Here is a 25,538-nt window from a genome sequence, read left to right as displayed (position 1 = left end):
TTGAGTTGCCCTGGTGCACAAACTTTGGCGAGATGCACGTAGTCTCACCGCTTTTGCACTCCCTTAATTTTATTCCCGTTTGCACCGTAGGGTCCCTGGAGACGATTTAGCAGCGTTGCGTTAGACGCTATTTGCGCAATCTCAATAAACAGATAGGTTTCCCGCTAGGTCGACCACCGTCTCCGAGTACACCAGCTAATCTAATTGTTGCGTTCTCCGTAGCTGCTGCCAAATCTCTTGAGTCTTCAGTTCCACCCGGACCTACATACATAAGGAGGCGTTCTTGCACGCTCTTCCATTCAGTTGCGGGGCTGTCCCCATCCCCACCTGAATATTCGCTACAAGGATGACAGACCTGGTGTTCCTGTTGGTTCAAGATGTGTTCTACCATTCACTGGCACTTGTCGGGGTGACGGGTAAGTGAGTGGACGGGAGAGTCGTCCGGTGCGCGAACGCGGGTGTGACCTTTCGGAGGGGTCTGAATTTGCCAGGAGTACGACTGTGTTTCCGTGTAGGCGTTTGTGTTTTGAAACGCACTGACGTGCGGGTTCAATCTATTCCCTTGTTACAGTGAATGTCCTTCCGTTCCATAGACAAGCTAAATGCGCGACTTAATAGGTAGAGTTTAGTTTGACAAAGAGTTAAAAAATCGGCTTCGGAAAAATTGCCCATAGTACGATGCGAAACCAGGATAACATAGAAACAGTGCACAGTAAACAAAAATACCCTGCAGTAGCTCAGCGGGTCAGGCAGCATCTTTGGAGAAAAGGAATAGGCGATGTTTTGGGTCGCGATCCCTTCATCAGACGGGTCGGCGTGGACTCGGTGGATCGATGGCCCAGTTTCCTCTCTGTATCGTAAACCAAGATAAGCTTTTGTTATTGGCATACTATGTCGGGCTCTTTAGTGTGCATAAGGGGGACTGAAATTGTGACTGATGGGGAGAGGTGTGGAAACTGGTGAAAACATATTAAAGACCGTTCGGTCACGGGGCGCACTTTGAGGGGACCAACGTGAAAGAGTGGCGTGTAGACTGAGTAAATGACTTGTACAATTGTGTTTAACTGAGATGGAGAATCACGTTCAGGTCAAGTGGAGTTCATTGTCAAATGCGCGCACACGGGGAATTTCAAGTTACATGCTAAATAGTGTATGCAACAGCATCACAGACACATAGGGTCACCAAATACACAAAAACAACTGGAGAGCAGTCCTGAGCTGTTCTCTACACCATTGGAGATCCTCGGACTATATTTGATCTGACTTTACAGGACTTTATCTTGCTCTAAACGTTACTTACGTTGTTCCCTTTATCATGTATATGGACACTGTAAATGGTTCGATTGCAATCATGTATTTTCTCTCCACTGGCTGATTAGCAGGCAACAAAAGTATTTCCCTGTACATCGGAACACGTGACAAACGACTAAACTCAATCAAGATCAAACTAGTAGAAATGGGCGTAAGGGTGGCTTGGCGGTAAAACGGTAAAGTTTCTGCCTTACAGCGCCAGGGACCCTAGTTCAATCCTGAGGACAGGTGCTGTCTGTACGGAGTTTGTACGTTTGCACTCCGACCGCGTGGGGTTTCTCCAGTTGCTCGGGTTTCCACCGGCATGCAAGCACCTGCAGTTTTATGGGTTATTCGGCTTGTGCAAAATGCCCCCTAATGTGCAGGATGCGAAACGATGGAGTAACTCAGCGGGTCAGGCAGCATCTCTGGTGAAAAGAAATAGGTGATGATTTTGGTTGTCACACATCTTCAGACGGCTAATCGATGGCCGGCATGGACTCGGTGGACCGGGAATTCTGTCTCCACGCTGTCTTAAAGATAAACTAGGTTTATTGGCGTACTCTATCGGGCTCTTTGTGTGTATAAGTGTGACTGATGGTGAGAGGTGGGGAAACTGAAGAAGGAATATTGAAGATCGTTCGGCCAAGAGGCGGAACTGAGTGGGGACGGACGTGAAACAGTGGCTCATAGACTTAGTGAATGGGGTTGGACTGAGATGGAGAATCACGTTCAAGTCAACTGGCGTTCATTGTTAAATGCGCGCACTGGATGGATTTCCAGTTCTATGGCACATCGGTCTGTAACAGCATCACCCTTACAGTGACTAGGACAATGCACACATTCAAAAAGAAAGAAGTCCGAGCAAAAAAATAGCAAGGTGTTAGAACAAAAACCTGTGTTTTAAACCACGCAGTCCAGAATAGTGCAAGAAGTGGGTTCTTATGATCCGTTGTAGAGGTGGCATTGAGGTTTAGTTATTAGTATAGTTTAGTTTAGAGAAACAGCGCGGAAAGAGGCCCTTCGGCCCACCGTCCGCTCTGCCCTGTCATCTCCGCACACTAACACTATCCCACTCGGGACAATTTACAATTTTACCAAGCCAATTCCCGTGCAAACCTATGTTTTTGGAGTGTGGGCGGAATCCGTAGCACCTGGAGAATAACCCATGCAGGTCACAGGGAAAACGTGCATATTCTGCACATACAACACCCGTAGTCAGGATCGAATACGGGTCTCTGACGCTGTGCGGCCGCAAATCTACAACTGCGCCATCGCGCCGCGCTAACATTGATCTCATGGGATGCCGTTTCACCCGCTGAGTTGCTCGAGCACGTTGTGTCAATCCTATCTATACTATCCTATTGTACAAGACGCTGGTGAGGCCACATCTTGAGTTTTGTGTTCAGTTCTGGGCATCGTGGTATAGGAAAGATATTGTCAAGCTGGAAGGGGTACAGAGTGGATTTACGAGGATGTTACAGGAAAAGAGGGTCTGAGCTATAGACAGAGGTTGTGTAGGCTGGGACTCTATTCCTTGCAATGCAGGAGCAGTGATCTGATAGAGGTGATGTTGAGAGGAATAGATCGTGTATGTGCACAGAGTGTCTTGTCCAGAATTGGTGAACCGAGGACCAATGGACACAAGTTTAAGGTGAATGGGAAACGATTTAATAAAAATCTTTGGGGTAACCTTTTCACACAAAAGGTGATGGATATGGGGAGCAAGCTTCCAGAGGAGGTAGTTGAGGCAGGGACTATCCCGGCATTTAAGAAGCAGTAAGACATGCACATGGATAGGACAGGCTTGGAGGGATATGGACCAAATGCCGGAAGGCTTGACTAATGTAGCGGCGACATGATACCCGGTGTGGTCAAATTGGGCCGACGGGCCTGTTTCCACAGTGTATCACTCTATGGCTTTGTGACTGTGTGATACATTGCGTGTACCTCCACAAAGTCACCCCCGCCTCCCGCATTTCAGCGAAAGTGATCACGCGCGATTCAATCTAGGTATGTTGCAAAACTTACCTGAATCGTCGTTGAGAATCTGTCCCAGCCCGTGTGTGTGATTTTGGCGCTGTTTAGAGGGGGCGGGTTTAAAACGCGATTTTCACTAGGCTGTTGCAATCGAAAATGTTCAGCCTAGTAAATCATTAACGAAAAATCGTTGAAAGACCCCGTCGCAAAAGGTATTATTAGTTTTTATGGCCTTGTATAATAGTTATAGTAGTTTAAAAATCATTCTGTAAACCCGCGACCTCTCGCAGCCCCAGGGTTTTACAAAGCAAACAATTAAAGGTATGTACCTTATTTTTACATTAAAAGGGGCTTCTTAAGAACCCTGTATATAAAGTTTTCTATAGCGAGTAGCTCATTTTGGGCTCTTTATATCCCGCAGTATTTTTCTGGGCATTTGAGAGCACAAATCCAGCGCAATGTGAACGTTCTAAACCAGCGCGTTCACTGGAACCCACTAGAAAGCTGATTTAAAATGGACTTTAATTTACAGCAATTGAACACTAAATTCCTTCCATTTGGCCTATAAATTATTGTAAATGAGATTTCAAAATCATGTTTTATTGAGAATTATTTATGAATATTATTTGGACACTTGGGCTATTTAAAAATGTTAATAATTTATTAAGAAATGGATAGATGTTTAGATCTAGTAATTGAATTTTGAAATTAGCTACACTTGGGTAACTAACTAATTATATGTTTTAATTTCAGGTCATCCAAGTAAGATTATTTTATATTTGTTTCAGAATGGTTCACTCTACGATAACTGAAAATTTCATTCAGTTATCTTAATTTTTAAGAAGGTTATGGCCTTTTGACAGCACACGATCACAGATTTTTTGGCTTGTCCATAGAAAATCAATAGGGAACAAGATGCTAATTTCCGAGTATGAAAATGGCTATAACCTTTTAAATACTTGAGATATGAAAGTGAATTAGGTGTCAAATTAAACTTCTTTTTACGCTTTATCTGATGGGATAAATTACAGACTTGATTATTTTAATCTCAAAATGTCGTAACATTGCTATTCAATCTCCCCTGATATCTAGATACTTCCATTCCCGCCAACATGCTGATGAAACTGTTCCAAGACAGACACAAAAAGCTGGGGTAACTCAGCGGGACAGGCGTCATCACTGGAGAGAAGGAATGGGTGACGTTTCGGGTCGAGACCCTTTTTCAGACTGGTTAGGGATAAGGGAAGTGAGAGATAGACGGTAATGTGGAGAGATAAAGAACAATGGATGAAAGATTGGCAAAAAAGTAATGATGTTAAAAGAAACTGGTCATTGTTAGCTGTTTGTTGGGTGAAAACGAGAAACTGTTTCAATTTGGGTGGGGGTGGGAGAGAGAGAGAGGAGGAATGCCGGAGGTAGCTGAAGTTAGATAAATCAATAGTCATATTACTGGGCTGTAAGCTACTCATGCGAAATATGAGATCTTGTTCCTCCAATTTGCGTTTAGCCTCACTCTGACAATGGAGGCGACCTAGGATAGAAAGGTCTGTGTGGGAATGGGATGGGGAATTAAAGGGTTTTGCAACCGGGAGATCAGGTAGGTTCAGGCGGACTGAGCGAAGGTGTTCAGCGAAACGATCGCACAGTCTACGTTTAGTCTCGCCGATGTATAATTCCTCTGTCCCAATTAGGAAACCGGAACGGAAACCTCTTGAGACTTTGCGCCCCACCCAAGGTGCCCGTGCGGTTCCCGGGGGTTGCAGGTGGTTGCCGGAGGTTGCAGGTAGTGGATGCAGGTAGGGAGACTGACAAAACACTCCGGGAACCGCACGGAAACCTTGGGTGGGGCGCAAAGTCTCCATAGGTTTCCGTTCAGGTCTCCTAAGCGGGACAGGGGCATAAGAGTCCTTATCTTGAACAACGGATACAGTAGATGATGTTGGGGGACATTGCAGGGGGTGGTTTGGATGGGAAGGGATTAGTTAACCGGGGAGTTACGGAGGGAACGGTCTCTGCTGAAGGTCGAATAGGATGGATATGGAAAGATGCTTGTGTTGGGATCCCGTTGGAGGTGGCGAGAGATTCGGAGGATTATGTGTTATATGCGACGTCTGATGTTGTGGAGGCTAAGGTATAGGGGGACTCTGTCTCTGTTGCGACTATGGGGAGAGGGAGCAAGGTGGAACTGCCGGTATCCGAGGAGACACGAGTGAGGGCCTCATCTATGATGGGAGAGGGGAACCCCCGTTCCGTAAAGAATGAGGACTTCGGATGGCCTGGTATGGAACACCTCATCTTGGGCGCAGATGCAGCGTAGACTGTTAAATTGTGAGTAGGGGATAGAGTAGTTGCAGGAAGCAGTGTGGGAAGTAGTGTAGTCCACATCGTTGTGGGAGTCGGAGGTTTTTGTAATAGACGTCAGTCGATAGTCTATTTCCTGTGATGGACACTGTGAGATCAAGAAAGTGGTCGGAGGTGTCGGATATGGTCCAAGTAAATTTGAGTGCAGGATGGAAATTCGTAGTGGATGTGTTGAACTGCATGAGTTCTGCATGGGTGCTGGAGATCGCACCGATGCAGCCGTCAATATAACGGAGGTAGTTGTCGGGGATTTGGCCACAGTACGCCTGGAACAGGGATGTTCAACGTACCCTACAAAGAGGCAGGCATAGCTGGGGCCCACGCGCGTGCCCATAGCGACGCCTTGGACTTGGCGGAAATGGGAGGATTCAAAGGAGAAGTTGTTAATGGTGAGGACAAACTCTGCTAGGAAGATTAGAGTGTTAATAGAGGGGAATTGGATGGTTCTGTGGTCGAGGACGACATGGTGGATGGAGGTGTAGAGTAACTGAACGTCCATCGTAAAGATGAGGGAGTGCGGTCGCGGAAAGCGGAGGTCATTAAAGAGACGAAGGGTATCTTGAAAAGGTAGGGAGAAATTGGACCAGGGGGATAGGATGGCGTCGAGGTACGTGGAAATGATTTCAGTCGGACAGGAGCAGGCCAGCGGTGTTTATGGATTTTGCGGGAGAAGGTTAACCCAAATGAAACTGTTCTGATGGGATCACGGACAGACATGTTTCCGTCACATTGCCGCTCTCTCAAAAGAATTGGCGCGGATGTAAAGGACGCGGGACATTCGCACTCTTCTCATCTCACCTCATTAAAGAAAGGATGTGATGGTTTTGGATGGACAAAGTTTTGGCCTGCTTTATAATGGAGTTGGAGGGGATGTTTCCGCTGGTGGTAAAAAACAATGCAGGGGCTGGGCTCGGTTGGGCCTGGATACAAAGGATGTGGAGAGGATGTTTCCACTCATGGGGGAGTCTAGGACCAGAGGGCATAGCCTCGGAATAAAATTACGTACATTTGGGAAGGAGATGAGGACTGATATCTTCGCTCAGAGGGAGGTGAATCTGTTGAATTCACTGCCACAGGAGGCCGTCAATGGATATTTTAAGGCGGAGATAGATAGATTCTTGATTGGTACGAGTGTCAGTGATTATGGGGAGAAGACAGGAAAATGGGGTTAGGAGGGAGAGATAGATCAGCCATGATTGAATGGCGGAGTAGATTTGAATGGCCGAATGGCCTAATTTAATTGAATTGAATTGAATGGAATGTTATTAGCCAAATATGTATACATTTAGGAATTTACTTAGATGCTTTGCGCGCAACAGGATAAAACACGTTATATAGCCGACAATTAAAAATAAAACATTATAATTTAAACACGTGAAAAGAAAGTACCGGAGTATAAAGCGATGTTTGACTGCTGAGTAGAGCGAAGTAGAAATAAGTTTTCATGTCCAGCTATGACGGCTTTAGTAGTCCAGGGTCGCCTCTCAAATTGACTACTTCAAAGAGTTCGTGACAAGGGAGAGAAGGGTCAGAGAAGGCGTTACCCGCTCACTTCCTGGCCATTGCCGTGTACAGTACGTCAATGGATGGAAGGTTGCAGCTGACACCATTCTCGGCTGACCGAACGATGAGCAGCAGGCTGCTCCTATCGCTAATGAAGGTTTTCTAATTCTGCTCCGATCACTAATGAAGGCTTTAGATAGGCAGGTGGAATTGCAGAGAATGAACGGACGTGGAGCACCTGCAGACTGAAGAGACTAGTTTAACTCAGCATCACGTTCCGCACTCATATGGTGGGTCAAAGGTTCTAACAGTTCTATGTCGTTATACACTCTCCAAGGATTGTGTCGAGATGTAGTAATTGATCCATTGAGTCTTACAGCGTGCAAACAGGACCTTCGGCCCAATATGCCACACCCGACAACATGTCCCATCTATACTCGTGCCACCAACCTGTTTGGCCCATAACCTTCCAAGTCTGTCCTATTACTGTACCTGCCTTAAACGTTGCGGCAGTCCCAGCCTCTGGAAGCTCGTTCCACACACCCGTCACCCTTTGGTTGGAAAAAAGTTACCCCTCAGATTATTTGCTATGTCTTCTGGTTCTCAATTCCCATACTCTGGGCAAGATACTATGTGCGTCTACCTGATCAATTCCTCTCATAATTGTATATACCTCTGTGGTTTAACCCTCATCCTCCTGTTCTACGAATAATCCCAGCCTGCTCAATCTCTCCCTATAGCTCAGGCCAACGAGTCCTCGCAACATCCTGGTATTAATCTTCTCTGCACCATTTCCAGACTGACAACTTATTTCCTGTAACATGGTGCCCAGAACTGAACACAGTTCTCTAAGCGCGACCAAACTACAACTGCAACATGATCTCCGGAGATGTAAGGGCGTCGACCATACTCACTCTTTCCCTCAATTCCATCGGTTAACATATGATGAGCGTTTGACGGCGCTGGGCTGGACACCTCATTTAAACGTATCGAATAATGAAAGACTTGGATAGAATAGATGTGGAGAGGATGTTACCACTAGTGGGATTCTCTAGGACAAGAAGCCATAGCCTCAGAATTAAAGGACGTTACACCTGGAAGGAATTATTTGCCACAGAAGGAGGCCGTCAGTGGATATGTTTAAGGCAGGTATAGATAGATTCTTGATTAGTACGGGTGTCGCGGATTAGGGGGAGACGGCAAGAGAATGGGGAAGGAAGGGTAGATGGATCCGTTATTATTGGATAGCGGAGTAGGCTTAATGGGCCGATTGGCATAGTTCTGATCCCATCACTTATTACTTTTTCCGCAGCGAATCTCATCACCATCGTGATCCTGTGCCGAGGGAGCTGCGGTCTCGCTGGCTGCACGGTCCGGTACCTGGTGTCTATGGCCGGGGCGGACCTGCTGGTCATCATCTTCTGCGTGGTCCTCAACCACCTGGCCTCGCTCTACTTCCCCTACTCCTTACTCTTGCACTACCGCGTCTGTGCCGTCAACAGCATCGCGAACGCGGCGGCCGTGGACTCGTCCGTCTGGCTCACCGTGGCTTTCACCTTCGACCGCTTCGTCGCCATTTGCTGCCCGCGTCTCAAGCCCCACTACTGCACTAAGCGGGCGGCTTTAGTGGCGATCGTCGCGGTGTGCGCCGTCAGCTACCTACGAAATATCCCGCGCTACTTCACCTACGAGCCGGTTCGCGGACGCGCCCCCTACCCGGTGTGTCGGCTCCGCAATCTCTGCACCACCACACCCTGGGCCGTCTACCTGTGGGCCGGGACGGTGTTGACGCCCATGATCCCTTACGTGACCATCCTTCTGCTCAACGCCCTGACCGTCCGTCACATCTTAGTGGCGAGCCGGGCCCGCAAGGGCTTGCGCGGCGCCGGCGCCGGAGCAGGAGGCAAATCAGCGGACCCCGAGATGGAGAACAGGAGGAGGTCCATCGTTCTTCTCTTCGCCATCTCGGGCAGCTTCGTAATGCTGTGGATGACCAAGGTGGTCATGTTTGTGATGGAGGAGATGCTGATGGACATGACTTCGCTGGTCACGGTCACCCAGGCCGGGACCATGCTGATGTATCTCAACTCTTGCAGTAACACCTGCATCTACGCCCTGACCCAGGCCAAGTTCAGGGAACAGGTGAAACTCACCATCACCCACCCTTTCCATTGGCTGCTCACGTTCATCACAAACTGAGCATATGTGTAGGAAGGAACAGCAGATGCTGGTTTACACCAGGATTCCCAAAAAGTTATGTAGCAAGTCGGATCGGTATTAAAGAAAGCAAACGCAACATAAAGAAAGCGAACCACAATTACAAAATACAAAAGAGGGATGAATGCGGAGGCTCTATAAGGCGCTGGCCAGGCCGCATTTTGAATACTGTGAACAATTTCGGGCACCATATCTGAGGAAATATGCGCTAGCCCTGGAGAGATTTGAGTGGAAGTTTACAAGAATGGTCCCAGGAATGAGTGGGTTAAGGTGATGAGCGTTTTTCAGAACTGGGCCTGTACTTGCTGGAGTTTAGAAGAATGAGGGGGCGCCGCATTGAGACGTACAGAATAGTATATGTTTTGAAAAGACTGGATGAGCAGAGGATGTTTCCACCAGTGGGAGAGTCCAGGACTAGATGTCATAGCCTCAGAATTCAAGGACGTGTTTACAGGTCGGTGAAGGGGAGGGATTTCTTTCATCAGAGGGCAGATAATCTGTGGAATTCTTTGCCATAGAGGGCTGTGGAGGCCGTCAGTAGATATTTATTTTTAAGAACGATTCTTCATCAGTACTGGTGTCAAAGGTTATGGGGAGAAGGCAGGAGAATGGGATTTGGAGGAAGTGACTGATCAGCTACGATTGAATGACGGAATAGACTTGATGGGTCGAATGGCCGAAATCTGCTCCTATCACCAGTGGCTTTATGATCTATGACACCGACTAGAGACACTAAAGTACTGGAGTAACTCAGCTGGACAGACAGCATCTCTGGATAGAAGGATCCTCTCTCCATGCCTGCCCTATTCATGCTCTCCGTCCAGTCTGACTGTCCTCCTGATTAAATTTTACGTTTGTATGCTTCGTTGTCACCTTGCCATAGCTAACAATGATCAATTCTTCAATGACTATTACCAACGACCCCTTGGGTGCCTATTTTTCACACCTTACCCTTCCATATCTTTGTGTCTCCCACTCCCCCGACTCTCAGTCCGAAGAACGGTCTCGACACGAAACGTCACCCATTCCTTCTATCCAGAGATGCTGCTCGGCCCGCTGAGTTACGACTACGTCCCGGCTGCTGACCGTGGTGCTGAAACCTATCCGGCGGTCCTAAATGCTCGTTGTTCATTGAATGTCAACTAAAGCAAGGGGTGCATTCACTTTGAACGTAGAACGGTGCAGCGCAAATTACAAGCCCATCGACCCACAATAAACGTGCTGAATATGATGCCAGGTTCATGGCTTCATAAGTTATAGGACCATAATTAGACAATTCGGTTTATTAATTAATTCCACTCCGCTGTTCCATCTTTGAATGATCTATCATTCTCTCTCGACCCCATTCTCCTGCCTTTTCCCCATAACCCCTGACACTCTCACTAATCGAAAACCCGTCGATCTCCGCCTTAACATTATTCATTGCTGTCCGCAACATCCTTCTGTGGCAATGAATTCCACAGATTCACCGCCCTCTGACTAAATAAATGCATCCTCATCTCCTTCCTAAGGCATGTCCTTTTATTCTGATGTTGTGCTCTCTGGTCTAGATACTCCCACAAGTGGAAACATCCTTTCCAGGTCCATTCCATTCAAGCCTTTCACTCTCAGGTAAGTTTCATTGAGGTTGTCCCTCATTCATTTAAATTTCAGCGAGTCAATAGACAATAGACAATAGACAATAGGTGCAGGTGTAGGCCATTCGACCCTTCAAGCCAGTACCGCCATTCAATAGGATCATGGCTGATCATCCCCAATCAGTACCCCGTTCCAGCCTTCGCCCTACATCCCCTGCGCTATTTTTAACAGCCCTATCTAGCTCTCTGTTGAAAGTATCCAGTGAACTGGCCTCCACCGCCCTCTGAGGCAGAGTTCCACATTCACAACTCTGTGAGAAAAAGTGTTTCCCCATCTCCGTTCTAATTGGCTTACCCCTAATTCTGAAACTGTGGCCCCTGGGTCTGGAATCCCCAAACATCGGGAACACGTCTCCTGCCTCTAGCGTGTCCAACCCCTTAACAATCTTATACGTTTCAACAAGACCCCCTTCTCATCCTTCTAAACTCCCGCTTGAAAGTATCGAGAGAATTGGCTTCCACTGCCTTCTGAGGCAGAGAATTGCACAGATTCACAACCCTCTGTGTGAAAATGTTTTTCCTCATCTCCGTTCTGCATGGCCTACCACTTATTCTAAAACTGTGACCCCCTGGTTCTGGACTCCCCCAATATCAGTAACGTGTTCCTGCCTCTAGTGTGTCCAATTCCTTAATAATCTTGTATGTTTCAATAAGATCCCCTCTAAACCCTCTAAAGTCCAATATATACTAGACCAAGTGCAGAACCGCTGGGTCTTTTCCCCCAACGTGTGGTTGTGGGGGGGGGGGAGGCGGCATGCAGTGCCACACACTAACCACCGCCCCCCCCCCCCCCTGCACTCACGCTAATGGAGGGGAGAGAGAGAGAGAGAGGGGGGGGGAGAGAGGGGGGGAGGGAGAGGGGGGGAGGGGAGAGAGGGAGAGGGAGGGAGAGAGGGAGAGAGAGGGGGAGAGAGAGAGGGGGGGGGAGAGGGGGGGGGAGGGAGAGGGGGAGAGAGAGGGGGGAGAGGGGGAGGAGGTGGGATAGGAGAGGAGGGGGGAGCAGAGGAGAGGGGGAGGAGGGGGGGAGAGGAGAGAGGGGGGAGGAGAGGGGAGTGGGGGGAGGAGAGGGGGGAGAGGAGAGGAGGAGAGCGAGGGAGAGGAGAGGGAGGGGGGAGGAGATGAGATGGAGGGGTGGAGGAGAGGGAGGGGGAGGAGAGGGAGGGGGAGGAGAGGGGGGAGGGAGGGGGGGAGAGGGGGGGGAGAGGGGGAGAGGAGAGGAGAGGAGGGGGGGAGGAGATGGGAGGGGGGGGAGGAGGGGGGGGGGGAGGGGAGTTTGGGGGGGAGGGGGGGGGGGGGGGAGAGAGACAGAGAGAGTGCATTTTACTTCAACCCAAACCCAAACAACTATTTGCAGGCATTGTTTTTTTTTACTTCTAACCGTATTTTTTATTTTCAAACCAAATTAAGGGTACCCACAGTGCTGTAGACATTTGTCAGTGTCATTCAAAGCTCTGATTGAGGCACACACCACTTGCAGAGACAGATTGAGCCACACCACTTGCAGAGACTGATTGAGGCACACCACTTGCAGAGACTGATTGAGGCACACAACTTCCTGGTTTTATAGTCCACCCCCCTCCCTCCAGCGGGGGCAGCAGAGAGAATGGGGAATGGTGTAACAACATTAATATCTCTGTCAATTTTCATCGACGGAAAACTCCTCGGCACACATGCGGCGGAGGGGGCTCTGAGCGAGGTGGCCAAAAAATGACTGCCGTAGATGGCGGCGTACTCTCGGAAACCGCAGCGCAGAGAAAGCCGAAAACCGGCCAAGAACAGAGTTTTAGTAATATATAGATAAGCCCAGTCGCTCCATTATTTCAACATATGACAGTCCCCACCATCCCGGGAATGAATCCCGTGAACCTACGTTGCACTTCCCCCAATAGCAGTAATATAATTCCTCGAATTTGGAGACCAAAACTGCCCACCATACACCGGGTCTGTTCTCACTAGGGCCCTGCATAACTGCCGAAGGACCTATTTGATCCTATGCTCAACTCCCTTTGTTATGAAGGCCATCATGCCATTAGCTTTCTTCATTGCCTGTTGGACCTGCATGCTTACTTTCAGTGACCGATGAACAAGGCCACGCAGATCTCGTTGTACTTCCCATTTTCCGAACTTGACACCATTCAGATAAATTTTAGCCTTCCTGTTCTTGCCACCGAAGCAGCTAACCTCACATTAATCATCCGCATTAAACTGCATCTGCCATGCACTGCCCATTCATTCCACCTGTCCAAGTCACCCTGCATCCTCATAGCATCCTTCTCTAGTTCACACTTCCACCCAGCTCTGTGTCCTGCAAATTTGATCATGTTACTTTTGATCCCTTCTTCTAAATCACTAATGTATATTGTAAATAGTTGCGGTCCCAGCACTGAGCCTTGCGGCACCCCACTAGTCACTGCCTACTATTCTGAAAGGGACTTTTTGTTTCAAGCCTGCCAACCAATTTTCTATCCATGTCGGTACCCTACCTCAACATAATGTGCTCTAATTTTGGCCACTAATCTCCTATGTGGGACCTTATCATGAGCTTTCTGAAACTGCAAGAGCACAACATCCACTGGCACTCCCTTGTCCATTTTCATAGTTACATCCTCAAATCATTCCAGAAGATTTGATAAGGAGGAAGTTTAGTGGGTTTGGATTAAACATTTAGCAAAACAACGCAGTGGCAAGGTGTATAGAGGATAAGAGAATGCAAAGAGGTCATTTTCTGTCAGATACCGAGGCAAAACTGTACAAAGCCTGATTGAATGTCGAACATGTAGAGTGAAATTTGAGAGAAGATAGGAAAGCACTGAGAGAGTGTTAAAATGTATTGGCCGTAACATTACAGTGAAGCAAACATGTTTACCAAGTACATTAAAACGATGACAACTAACGAAACAAGTTAAGTCCTTTAGAACCAAAAACTGTACATTCTACAGTGGCAGATGATGTCGGTCGGGATCCAAATGAATACTTTGTCACTACGTTTAAAAAATAAGGGTGAAGGGTTGATGCGAATGAGTGAGAAATATTGGAAAGGATTAGCTTAGTAAGATGGGGGGTCTTAAACGGAATAACATCTCTGGAGTTGAATCAGTTGAATCTCCACACACAGATGAAATTCATTCCAAACTGTTACAAGAATTAACGGGAAAAATTAGGACCTCTCAATCCCCCCTGGCTGCAGGCCGTTTCCGAAGGTGAGTTGGAGGCACTTGATTGGAGACAAGGTGTATTGTCAAAGTGAGAACGCAGATCGGGGTGGCTTTATCAGGCACTGGCAACTACACACTGCTGAAAGTCTGAAGGAACGTGGCGAGTATCAGGATGAATTTAGCGGGAAGTTTGGAAAGCACAGAGAAACCATAAAATAATAGAGGCAAAAACATTGACAAAGGAGCAAAGATGTTTTATGAGTACTTTTAGTGAATGGCTTGAATAGTGAAAGGCTTGGATAGAGCGGATGCGGGGAGGATGTTTCCATTTGGGGCGCCGGGGCCATTGCTGCCCTGCCGGCAGTCTGTTCGTCTTTTGGCTACAGATAGCACAATGGGCTAAGAGTTCGGCTGGCGACCGGAAGGTAGCCGGTTCAAATCCCGCTTGGAGTGCATACTGTCGTTGTGTCCTTGGGCAAGACACTTCACCCACCTTTGCCTGTAATGGAATGGCGGCAGGCGCGGGCACACCGCGACGCCCTGTGTCTCCCTTTCAAGGGAGATGCTAAAAATGCATTTCGTTGTCTCTGTACTGTACACTGACAATGACAATAAATTGAATCATTTCATTTTTCATTTCATTTTTCTCTCGTTTTGTTATTGTTCAGTTTGTTAAAGGTGTTGTTTTAATGTTCTTCGGTTTTATGTGGGGGAGGGGGGAGGGGATCGGGGAAACTTTTTTTCAGGTTCTTACCTTTCCGGAGATGTAATCAATTTTCGGATCACATTCTCCGGGCTCTGCGGCCTTCGATCGATGGAGCTGCAAGCCTCCTCGCACTGTCGCGAACCCCACCGCGCGGCGCGGACTTAACATCGGAGCTGATTCCTTGCCTGGGATTGCTCCTACCGTGACAACCGCGGAATCAACACCAAGGGCTCGCAGTCTCGAGTGAGGCCGAGTCGGGAGCTCCAACATCGTGGAAGGTTAGACCAGCGTTCGATCGTCCAACGAGGAGGAGCAGACTTCCCCACCTGATGCGGTAGCTTGATCGCCTCGACACGGAGGGCCGGAACACCGCCTGCTACGGGAGTTAAGATCGTCCCGTTAACGGGGTCTCGAGGCCCACGACCGAAGAAAATGTAAGGGAAGGACTTGAACTGTATTTCGCCTTCCATCACAGTGAGGAATGTGTAGGAGTCACTGTGGTGTATATCCATGTTAAAATGTGTTTTTGAGTGATCTGTAATTTTTAATTGTATGACTGACCTGGCCAATGAAATTCCTCGTATGTTGTAAAACGTACTTGGCGAATAAAGTATGATTCTGATTTGGATTCTGATTCTGGTTCTTTAAGAATAAGGAGTAAGAACGGAGACGAGGAAACACATTTTCTCACAGAGAGTGGAGAGTCTGTGGAATTCTCTGCCCTTATTGGAGGAGGCAGGTTCTCGGGATGCTTTCAAGAGAGAGCTAGATAGAGATCTTAAAAATAGCGGAGTCGGGGGATATGGGGAGAAGGCAGGAACATTGGGGATGATCTACCATGAATGGCGGTGCTGGCTCGAAGGGCCAAATGGCCTCTACTCCTGCACCTATTGTCTATTGTCTATTGATTCTGATTCTGATTCCGATTATTGGGAGATTCTAGAACGGAATGTCATAGGCTCAAAATTAAAGGACGTTCTTTCAGGAAGGAGACGAGGAGACATTTATTTGGTTAGAGGGTGGTGGATCACCGGAGCCATAGAAGATTGTAGAAGCCAAGCCTGGGGATATTTTTAAGGCAGAGGTAGATAGATTCTTGATTAGTACAGATGTCAGAGGTTATGGGGAGAAGGCAGGAAAATAGTGCTAGGGTGCAGAGATAGTTCAGCCAGGATTGAATGGCGGAGTAGACTTGATGGGTCGAGTGGCATAACTCTACTACTATTCCTTATGATCTTACGGCCATATGAGGAAGAGGATGAGTAAGAAAAAAGTAAGATCTATTAGGATATTGCCAGAAATTAAAAAAAACATAGCTGCAAGGAAAGTCGGGACAAACTGTAAACGTTCTCTTTGGAACTGGTCAGGTCGAAGATTGGTCGAATTGAATTGAGGTAAATTACGGGAAGATTACATGTGGAAAGAGCTATTTCCCCTCAGCAGAGGTGTTGGAAACAAGAAGTCGACAAAATTGTTGTTGGAATGATTTGTGGGGAGGTCTTTCATCTTGAGGGTGGGAGTGAATCTACAAGTCCCCAGTTGAAGGGGTTGCAGAGCCAGAAACTCCCATCAAATTCACAAAACACCTGAGCATGTTTGTCTCGATCGATGACATGCTGGAGGACGGAGAAGGGCAATAATATGGCTATAGACTGTGTAGGGCTTTCACGACTGGCAAGGACATGGTTGGCCCGATGACCTTGGCAATGCCATACATGTTCAGTGATTCAAGACATACGGGGAGAAGATTTTGTGTGGGACAGACTGCGCGGCACTGATGGCTTTTCCTTCGTTCGCTGGATCCAATAAAGAAATCCTTAGTTGGTTTGTATGAGGAATTGGACAAAATATTTGATCACGTTTCTCTCTTCCAGCTCCGTCTCAACAACATCAAGTACCCGTTCACTTGCTCAGGGCACAGAGTAAACACACAGTAAACTATAGCCCGTGGGTGGGGTGGGGGGGGGGGGGGGGGGGGGGGCTCTTTGCTTTGATATGCAACAATTTTATCTGTTGATTCTCAGCCCCTTCCATGCAGCATTTCGACGGAGCAAATTGCTGTAGGGCCTAATGCGTAACTTCCACTAGTAGCCGTGGGTGGCAGTAACGTCCTCATTACATAACAATGCAAGGTCAGTGCAATTTTGTGAAAAATAACATTATTTTCACCGCATCTAATGAAGCCCGCAGCTGGTGAGCTGGAGAATGGGCTTTCTGAACGTGGGTTCGTGTTCGTCCGATTCAGATTCAGATTCAACTTTAATTGTCATTGTCAGTGTACAGTACAGAGGCAACGAACTGCAGTTAGCATCTCCCTGGAAGAGCGACATAGAATATGAGCAATAAATACATCTATTAACATGCATACAGTCATAGTGTTTTATCGGTGGGAGTAATGTCCGGGGGGGGGGGGGGGGGGGGGGGGTGATTGGCAATCACCGAGGTACATTATTGAGTAGTGTGACAGCCGCAGGGATGGAGCTATTCCTGGACCTGCTGGTCCGGCAAGTTTCGTGGTTGAATAATCAGGTTATATGTGAATAGGGCAGTAGTTTTTCAGATATCCTATCCACGCAGGTGTTGGTTAGATGAATCCTGTGTCTGCCGCTACCAAATTCTCTCAGAACCATGAGTCCTCACAACATGATCAATATAACCAAAATATTTATTTTCAGCCTTGCAACCATAAACAGGCATTTTTATCACACTTCTTTCTGATCAGTATGCAACATTCCAGTCAATATGTCTAATGTTGGTATTGGGTGGGAAGTGGTGAAATACACGGTAAGAGGTGGACTGTAGAGGCCAGGAGCAGCAATCGATACCCACCCTGTATTCACTTCTCACAGAGGCACCAGCTCCCAATTTATCGAGCATCAGGAATTAACCTGAAGATAAATCATTGATGGCCCTTTTCCTGCTGCAGTTTTCCAGACTCTATATAGCACTCATCACTATTGGTATTAATGTTGTTTTTAACTGTCACATTTACTCAGGTACAATGAAAAACAATGCTGACTCATTATCGAGTCAAATCATACTATACGTGAGTACACTCAAGCCAACATAAATAATGTAGTCGGTGCAAAGAGAAAATCAACGCAGTGCATTACACAATGTTATAGAACCGAAAAAAAACTGTCCGAATTTGGAGTGTGGGAAGGAAGCCTGGGCTTCACGGAGAAAGCCCACGCTGGTCACGGGTTGAATGTAAAAAAACTCCGTATAAAACGCCCGTATTCAGGATTGAATCAGTGTCTCCTGCGCTGCGACACATCCGCTCTACAGCTGCGCCACCGTGACGCCAGACATTTCAGATTTTCTGAAAGGGAGCCCTCATTTTTCGAACAGAACTGGCTGAGATGGGGAACTGGGATAAATGGATGATGTCAATGGAGACGGATAGGAAGAAGTGTAGTCACAGAGTCAGAGCAGCCCTATGCCTACCCTATCCATGCCGATCAAGATGTCCAATCTACGTTATTCCCATTCGCCAGTGTTTGGTCCATATCCCTCCAAACCTTTCCTGTCCACGAACTTGTTCAAATGTCGATTAACCGCTGGCAATGTGCCTGCCTCAACTACTTCCCGTATATTTACTTTATACTTTAATGAATGGACCGGCAGGGTCTGAGCTCTGAGGGTCAGAGTGGAGGAGGGACAGGACAGGAGGAACAGTGTCGAAGGATCTGAGTTGTGAGGGTATGAGAGGAGGAACAGGGTCTGAGAGTGAGGGAGGAGGATATGGGTTGGGCAATCTGAAGGGAAGTGTGGAGATTCTGGTCGGTGAGGAATGAAGGAGGGACTGTCATGGCCACAAAATATGCTTAAACAGACAGAAACGCAAATCCCTTTTCATCCCTGATAACAAACTATACAGAGAAATCCCCACACAGTTGAGTCAATGATTCAGCACATGTATATATACCCCGATATTCGATGTTTCAGCAATACGTTATCTATAAAGCTTAGTGCAGCTTCTTGCTTCTTCAGATAGACAGCCAACATCCGACGATTGATAGAAGAGTGACAGGTTATTCCGACAGGGGAAGAAGGTTATATTTCTGCAGAACAAGCATTTTGTTTTTTTCTACTATGACGCACTTTATAATCTTAGTCTCAATTTTCTCCTATGTTTATGTTATAAAGGAGACATTCGAGAAACTTGTGCTTGTTACCTCGCTTATGGTATTAGAAAAAGGAACATCGATAGTCTACTGACCTTGTTATGTACTGGAGGCAAGGGTTGTCACTTGTTTTGCGAGCTTAGAGATTCGATAGAGGAAGGTTAAAACTTCTCTTAGTTTCATTCCTTCCTCTTTATCAGTTTATGATAACATTCACAATCCCCGGTCGGTACATAATGGTCGCAAGCAATAAACAATAGAAATTGGAGCAATGATTAATAAAACGATAGGGCCACAGTGTAATATAGTATTCCAAAGACCATCAAGCCAACTGAATGGCCAGCATCTCCCACTTAATTAATTGTACTCATGCATGTCACTGTCAACCTTAGGGATTTTCTCGATTTCTTGGGAGATGTGGGCAGCAAGGTCGGTGATATTGATAGTTTCATCGTGGATATAAGTGCAACAATCACAGTTTAATAATAGCGCATGTGCTTTCTTTTTCTGCCAAGATAAAGTCCAGTGCGTCTAATTGGCGGAGGCCATACTGATCAATTCTCGGGAGGCACGAGCAGTCCCCCAGAATGGGAAGGCAATCATCCAAAATCGTTCTCATTCTGATATGCCCCATCTTGTTCTTAAGGGAGCCGACAACTCAGTTAGTTGTTTCACCTAACGCATTCGGGGAACTACATAAGCCCGATAGCAGCATCCTCTCCAGTTGTCGTTCTTACCCGACCTCATGTCAAAAATGTAGTCGTCTCCCGGTGGCATCCCTGGCAGCCAATTTATTGGTCGTGGTGGTCTCATAATAGAGAATGGGTGGGAGGTATGTATTGTAAGAACTGTTTCCCAAATACACTCCTTCCCATGTGTCCTTACAATGTCAGGTGCCATTTACAGAGATACGGGGATTGCTTGCTAGTTTCAGTCGGGGAATTTTCCAACTTTTGGTATCATCTTTTTTTCCAATCTGATTCAAATTGGGGAGTGTACCATCCTTTGAATTCGTTATACACAATGTTCCCACCATTTATGTTCTCTCTGCATTTCCAGCAGAGGTTCCATCGAGAAAGCAGAATACTGCCATAACTTCTGTCTGGTTTAGGGTTATTGGTACCAATGGCATGCCTCCCCTGCTGTTGTGGGGAATGTAGATGCACACCCAACAGTTACTGCATTCCCCCTTCGAGCAAACTCATAGCTCATGGCCAAAACGGTATTAGTCCAGGCCACCTGGGCCATTCACATGATGCTGCGGAATGTTGTTTCATGCTCAGAAAGTTTTTTTTAAATATACAATAGTTGTAATAGAGTTAACACGATTACATACAAAGATTATCAATAATTGAGAATGGAGCTGTAAACTATCATTATGCAGAGCTTATATAAAAAATGAAGAGTAATAATAACGATTTCTAAGAATGTATACGTTTCAGTCTGTTACCGTAAACTCTTATACAAATTTCCCCTTTAATTGCTTCATGCCATTTATCCATGACTGTGGGATCACCAGGAGATTTCCAACAACGTTACATGTTATTACCCCTCTTTCCATCCCACCCCCACCCAAGTCGTACCAGCCGCAAAATCGTCTTGTTGAGTCTCATGGTCTGCACTCGTTCTCACCCAGCAACCAGCTAACACTGACCTCCTCCATCGTCGTTACGTTTTTGCATATCTTTCATTCATCTATTCCATATCTATCCATATAATCTCTATCTATTTTTCCCCTTTCCCCTGGCACCCAGTCTGGAATAGAGTCTCGACCCGAAACGACACCAATTCCTTTTCTCCAGAGATGATGTCTGATCCGCTGAGTTCCAACTTTTTGCATCTATCTACATGCTATTAAACCAGATTGATCGACAGGTTAAACGTGACAAGGATATGAATGTTATGTTAGATCGGGAGGCTAAAATCTCAACAGAGCCCGATCAGTGCGGTCGAAGAAAGCATGAACTGTATTCAAACAGTTGATTTGAAACGCCGGCGGTTTTTGACAACCGTGAGGGGAAATCCGTTCCCCCTTTCCTCAGGTGCAATCAAACTGTTGCCTCGCGTCCGTTGTCCGTGCCAATAAATATTCGGCTCATCGGAAAGTTCACGAGTGGTCAAACAACTTCGGAATATTTAGTGTCTAAAAATATTTGCTCAGATGTGTACACAAAGTATCAATATTGTATAATTGCAAGAGAAAAAATGCGTGTATTATGTCTCAATGAATCAATGTCACTGCTTCTCTATATTGACTTTTCACGTGACCCCCAAACCTGGTCGAGGGAATCGTACATAATTGAACGTGTTTAATGCATCTGATGTTTCCTCACCTGCTGAGTTGTTCTAAGCTGCTGATAAACCGTTTCCCTGAGGTCAGTCGTGACTTTGAAAACTTGGCCTCGTTTTTAACGTTCAGTGACCCCGAGGGATTTGGACGTAGATTTGTTTTGTTTTTTTAAGATTTCATCCGTTCGATTCTTTTGAGATCATGTCTTGATTTGAAGGGAAATACTCCGTGACAGTATACGAAGACAGTATATCCCGTATCGCCTTTGGGCTTCATAATTATTTATATGATTTGCAATTGAGCCTGAATGTCTAAGTTAGTTCGGAATGGTTCCTAGTTCTGAGAAACTCTGTGGCGAGAGGCATTATTGTCGCAGCCGTCCGGCCTCTTGCATTAAAATAAGTGCAATTTAAAACAACGTTCCTTGTTCTCTGCCTGACTGTTTCCTGCCTTTTCTGTCCTCTGTATTTTCGCTCATCATAACACATGCCAGCTTCTAACCTCTCAGCTTCCCCAGTCCTGCATAAAATATACTGTATAAGATGCCTATATAACCTGACTATAGCTAAGCAACTGGTTCAGTTATGCCAGGATGGCGAGGGAACGTATATTGTTATATTGATCCACTTTCCACTGCAGATGAAGAATCCGAATTTTGTCCTCTGCCAGTGCATAATTGTAAACATGGGCATGGAACCGTGTTTGATTTAAACACACCTTTAATGAGCACTAAATCTTAACAGCGTTGATGACAACAGGTTATCAGTGCCTCCTAGCTGCTCGAACTGGCAGTGCCGGGAACGAGTGTTAGTATACGTGTTATAGTGGGGTGGAGTTAGTGATACTGGCTTATGTGTGATTGGCTCACATGCATCTCAGTCCATCTTCAAATCCAGTGTTAAAACACATTTGTACTCCCTGGCTTTTGACCATGCCTGAGGCTTTGCTTCTGTTTGTGGTGTTTTTGATGTTTCTTTATTTTACATGTATTTTCCTACTATTTCTTTTGATTGTTATTTTTGGTGTGTATTAACTTTTTTGTCAATGATTAGCGGTGTACTTTGTTGCAGCTATGTTTGTTTTTAAAGTGCTCTATAAATAAAATTATTATTATTATTATTATTATTATTATTATTATTATTATTATTATTATTATTATTATTATTATTATTATTATTATTATTATTATTATTATCATCAATCTACATCCTTCCCCTTAGGATTAAGTGTGGAAAGGGCACCCATGCCATGGAGTTAAACGTACTCGCCATATCTGTCTGGCGGTCTGTTAATACGGCCTGAGCGCATGTGGACCCAACCCTCCCCTCCCTCTCGTGAAAGAAGAGACGGAGAGCCTGGAGGCGAGAATGGCGCGGGAGAGGCTTGTGGGGAACGAAAAGGGAAACATGCGTTAGGTGAGGCCCCGTGGTTAGTGGAGACTGGGGGACGAGGAGGGGTGTAAGGCATGCGGAGACGGGTAGGAGACATCGCAGAAGGCAACTGGAACTGGGCGTCGGAGCATAGGGACGAGCAGATGGAGGGTGGGGCTCCTTCACAGCAAGCAGGTGTTGTCGACTTCTCCGGTAAACCGCTCCTGCACAGTCCACCAGGTAGGATCGTAGCTCGTCAGTCGGGCTGACAACAGTGCCCAGACTAGAATGCCTAGTTGAAGATCGTAGACGGGCGACCTGGCCCTGCAGTAAAGGCTTGAGTGGTCTCGAATTTGCCACCCCATTTGGCAGATATAAGTTTCTGAGAATGCCATTCGGAATCAACTCCGCCAGTGAAGTCATCCAGAGAACTATGGAGCAATTATTCGAAGACCTACCTTGTGCTATCATTGTCGACGATATCCTCATCTATGGCAAAGATGCAGCGGAACACGATCACAATCTCAGGATCATCTTGGAGCGTGCTCACAAGATCAACCTCAAGCGCCATCCTGCCAAGTGCAAGTTCAGAGTTCCAGAGATCTCCTACGTCGGTCACATCTTCACTCCTGATGGCCATAAACCCGATCCAAAGAAAGCCACTGCCAACACAGAAATGCCTGCCCCTACAGACGTGAAAGGCCTGCAAAGTTTAAACTATCTCGGGAAGTTCATACAGAACCTCAGCGAAATAAGCTCCACACTGCGGCAGCCGACCAAAAAGGACACTGCAAAATGATATTCCAACACTCACACGGTCCCCCAACGCAACCCGTTTCCACAACTCACCTGTTTCTACAACTCACCCGTTTCCACAACTCACCCGTTTCCCCAATGCAACCCGTTCCCCCACGCAATATTCCACCGCTCACCCATAGCCCCGAAATGCGCAGGAGCGGCTCATTTCCCCTCCCTCATTAAACTTGAAACGGATTCCTTGCTGCCATTAATATATTCAAAAATGCATGCAAAACTTTGTTTTTAAATCCTTGTTGCCAGGAGTATACTTGCGGCCAGGAATATAAAAAATGGATTGCAACATTGCAGCTTGCGATTCAACTTGCTACTGCTTCCAGGTCTGAGTGTTCCGGGATTGCAACTTTGTAGCGGGTGGGTTTCAAGTCATAGCTGCAGAGGGAAGTATTTTTTCTCAAATTTGGATTTTTATAATTTGAAACGGAGTTGTGAAATATATCATCAATCTGAACGAAACTTGGCACAAACCACGGCAGGACAATGATGAGTAAGGTGGTGCAAAATACCCCCAAATAATTAGCGCTGTCGTGTACCGTTTTGGCGTAGTTCCGGATTCACATTTACAAACATACATGCACGCATAGAAACAAACAAGATGAGAGTTGTTGTAATATATTAGACCAAGTGTAGACCCGTTTCGTCTGCTCACCCAATTCACCCGTTCCCTACCCGTAGCCCCACGGGAAGCATGGTGCTCCAACTCAAGCCGTACCTGAACGCAAGATTCCAGCACTCCGCTGCCTCCCTCAGCAGTGGTCCTTAAAACAAATCTAATTGCTCTTCCCCTGCGTGTTGCAACATTCCAAATGTAACATAACATATAACATATAAAATATATAACATATAACAATTACAGCACGGAAACAGGCCATCTCGGCCCTACAAGTCCGTGCCGAACAACTTTTTTCCCTTAGTCCCACATGCCTGCACTCATACCATAACCCTCATTCCACCACTGACCAGTTCCCCCATATTCCAGCACTCACCCATAGCCCCCAACTGTGCAGGGGCATATACTCAAGCACTGCCTCCCCCTACTCTTGCTCCGTGGATTTAAACAAAAATAATGCAACTGCCCCCTCCCCCTCCTGTTCAGTTACGAACTTGCTGGAAGGAATGAGTGTTCCTCGATTCCAGTTTATTGTTCTGGATGTCAGATGTGCGAGGTCAAGGAATCTGATAGCCGTCCACATCTGCGCCAGGTGCATCGAGATGGGGCTCCTAAGGGACCGTATTATGAACCTGGAGCAGCAGCTTGATGACCTCCGTCTGGTTAGGGAGGTGTGGAGGTCATAGAGAGGAGTTATAGAGAGGTGGTCACTCCAGGACCACAGGAGGCAGACAAGCGGGTCACGGTTAGGAGGGGCAAGGGGCAGAGGCGGGACTAGAGAGTACCCCGGTGGCTGTACACCTTGACAATAAGTACTCCTGTTTGAGTACTGTTGGGGGGGACAGCCTACCTGGGGGTAGCGACAGCTGCCGGGCCTCCGGTACAGAGACCGGCCCTGTTGCTCAGGGGGTAAGCAAAAGAAGAGGAGGGCAACAGTAATAGGGGACTCTATAGTTAGGGGGACATATAGGCGATTCTGTATACGCAGTAAGGAGACTCGGATGGTAGTTTGCCTCCCTGGTGCCAGTGTCTGGGATGTGTCTGAACGTGTCCAAGATATCCTGAAATGGGAGGGAGAGGAGCCCGAGGTCGTGGTACATATAGCCATATAACAATTACAGCACGGAAACAAGCCATCGCGGCCCTACAAGTCCGTGCCGAACACTTACTTTCACCTAGTCCCATCTACCTGTCCAATTCATTTTTAAATGATAAAAATCGAACCTGCCTCCACCACCTTCCACTGGAAGCTCATTCCACACAGCTACCGCTCTCTGAGTAAAGAAGTTCCCCCTCATGTTACCCCTAAACCTCTGTCCCTTAATTCTGAAGTCATGTCCTCTTGTTTGAATCATCCTTACTCTCAATGAGAAAAGCTTATCCACGACAACTCTGTCTATCCCTCTCATCATTTTAAAGACCTTTATCAAGTCCCCCCTTAACCTTCTGCGCTCCAAAGAATAAAGACATAACTTA

The 25,538-nt window shown here is 46.7% G+C and overlaps 1 protein-coding gene across 1 annotated transcript; it reads left to right on the top strand.

Annotated features, from left to right (window-relative positions):
• The first annotated feature begins 346 nt into the window (after positions 1–346).
• Positions 347–9,333, top strand: LOC129693776 (probable G-protein coupled receptor 139). Its single transcript, XM_055630543.1, has 2 exons — positions 347–416; positions 8,447–9,333. The coding sequence occupies exons 1-2, from the start codon at positions 347–349 to the stop codon at positions 9,331–9,333; spliced, it is 957 nt and encodes a 318-aa protein (XP_055486518.1).
• Positions 9,334–25,538: the final 16,205 nt, after the last annotated feature.

This window comes from Leucoraja erinacea, unplaced genomic scaffold (assembly GCF_028641065.1).
Source record: "Leucoraja erinacea ecotype New England unplaced genomic scaffold, Leri_hhj_1 Leri_423S, whole genome shotgun sequence".
Taxonomy (NCBI): Eukaryota; Metazoa; Chordata; class Chondrichthyes; order Rajiformes; family Rajidae; genus Leucoraja; species Leucoraja erinaceus.
Note: the sequence above shows the minus strand (reverse complement) of the source record. Positions and strands in the feature narration are given on the sequence as shown.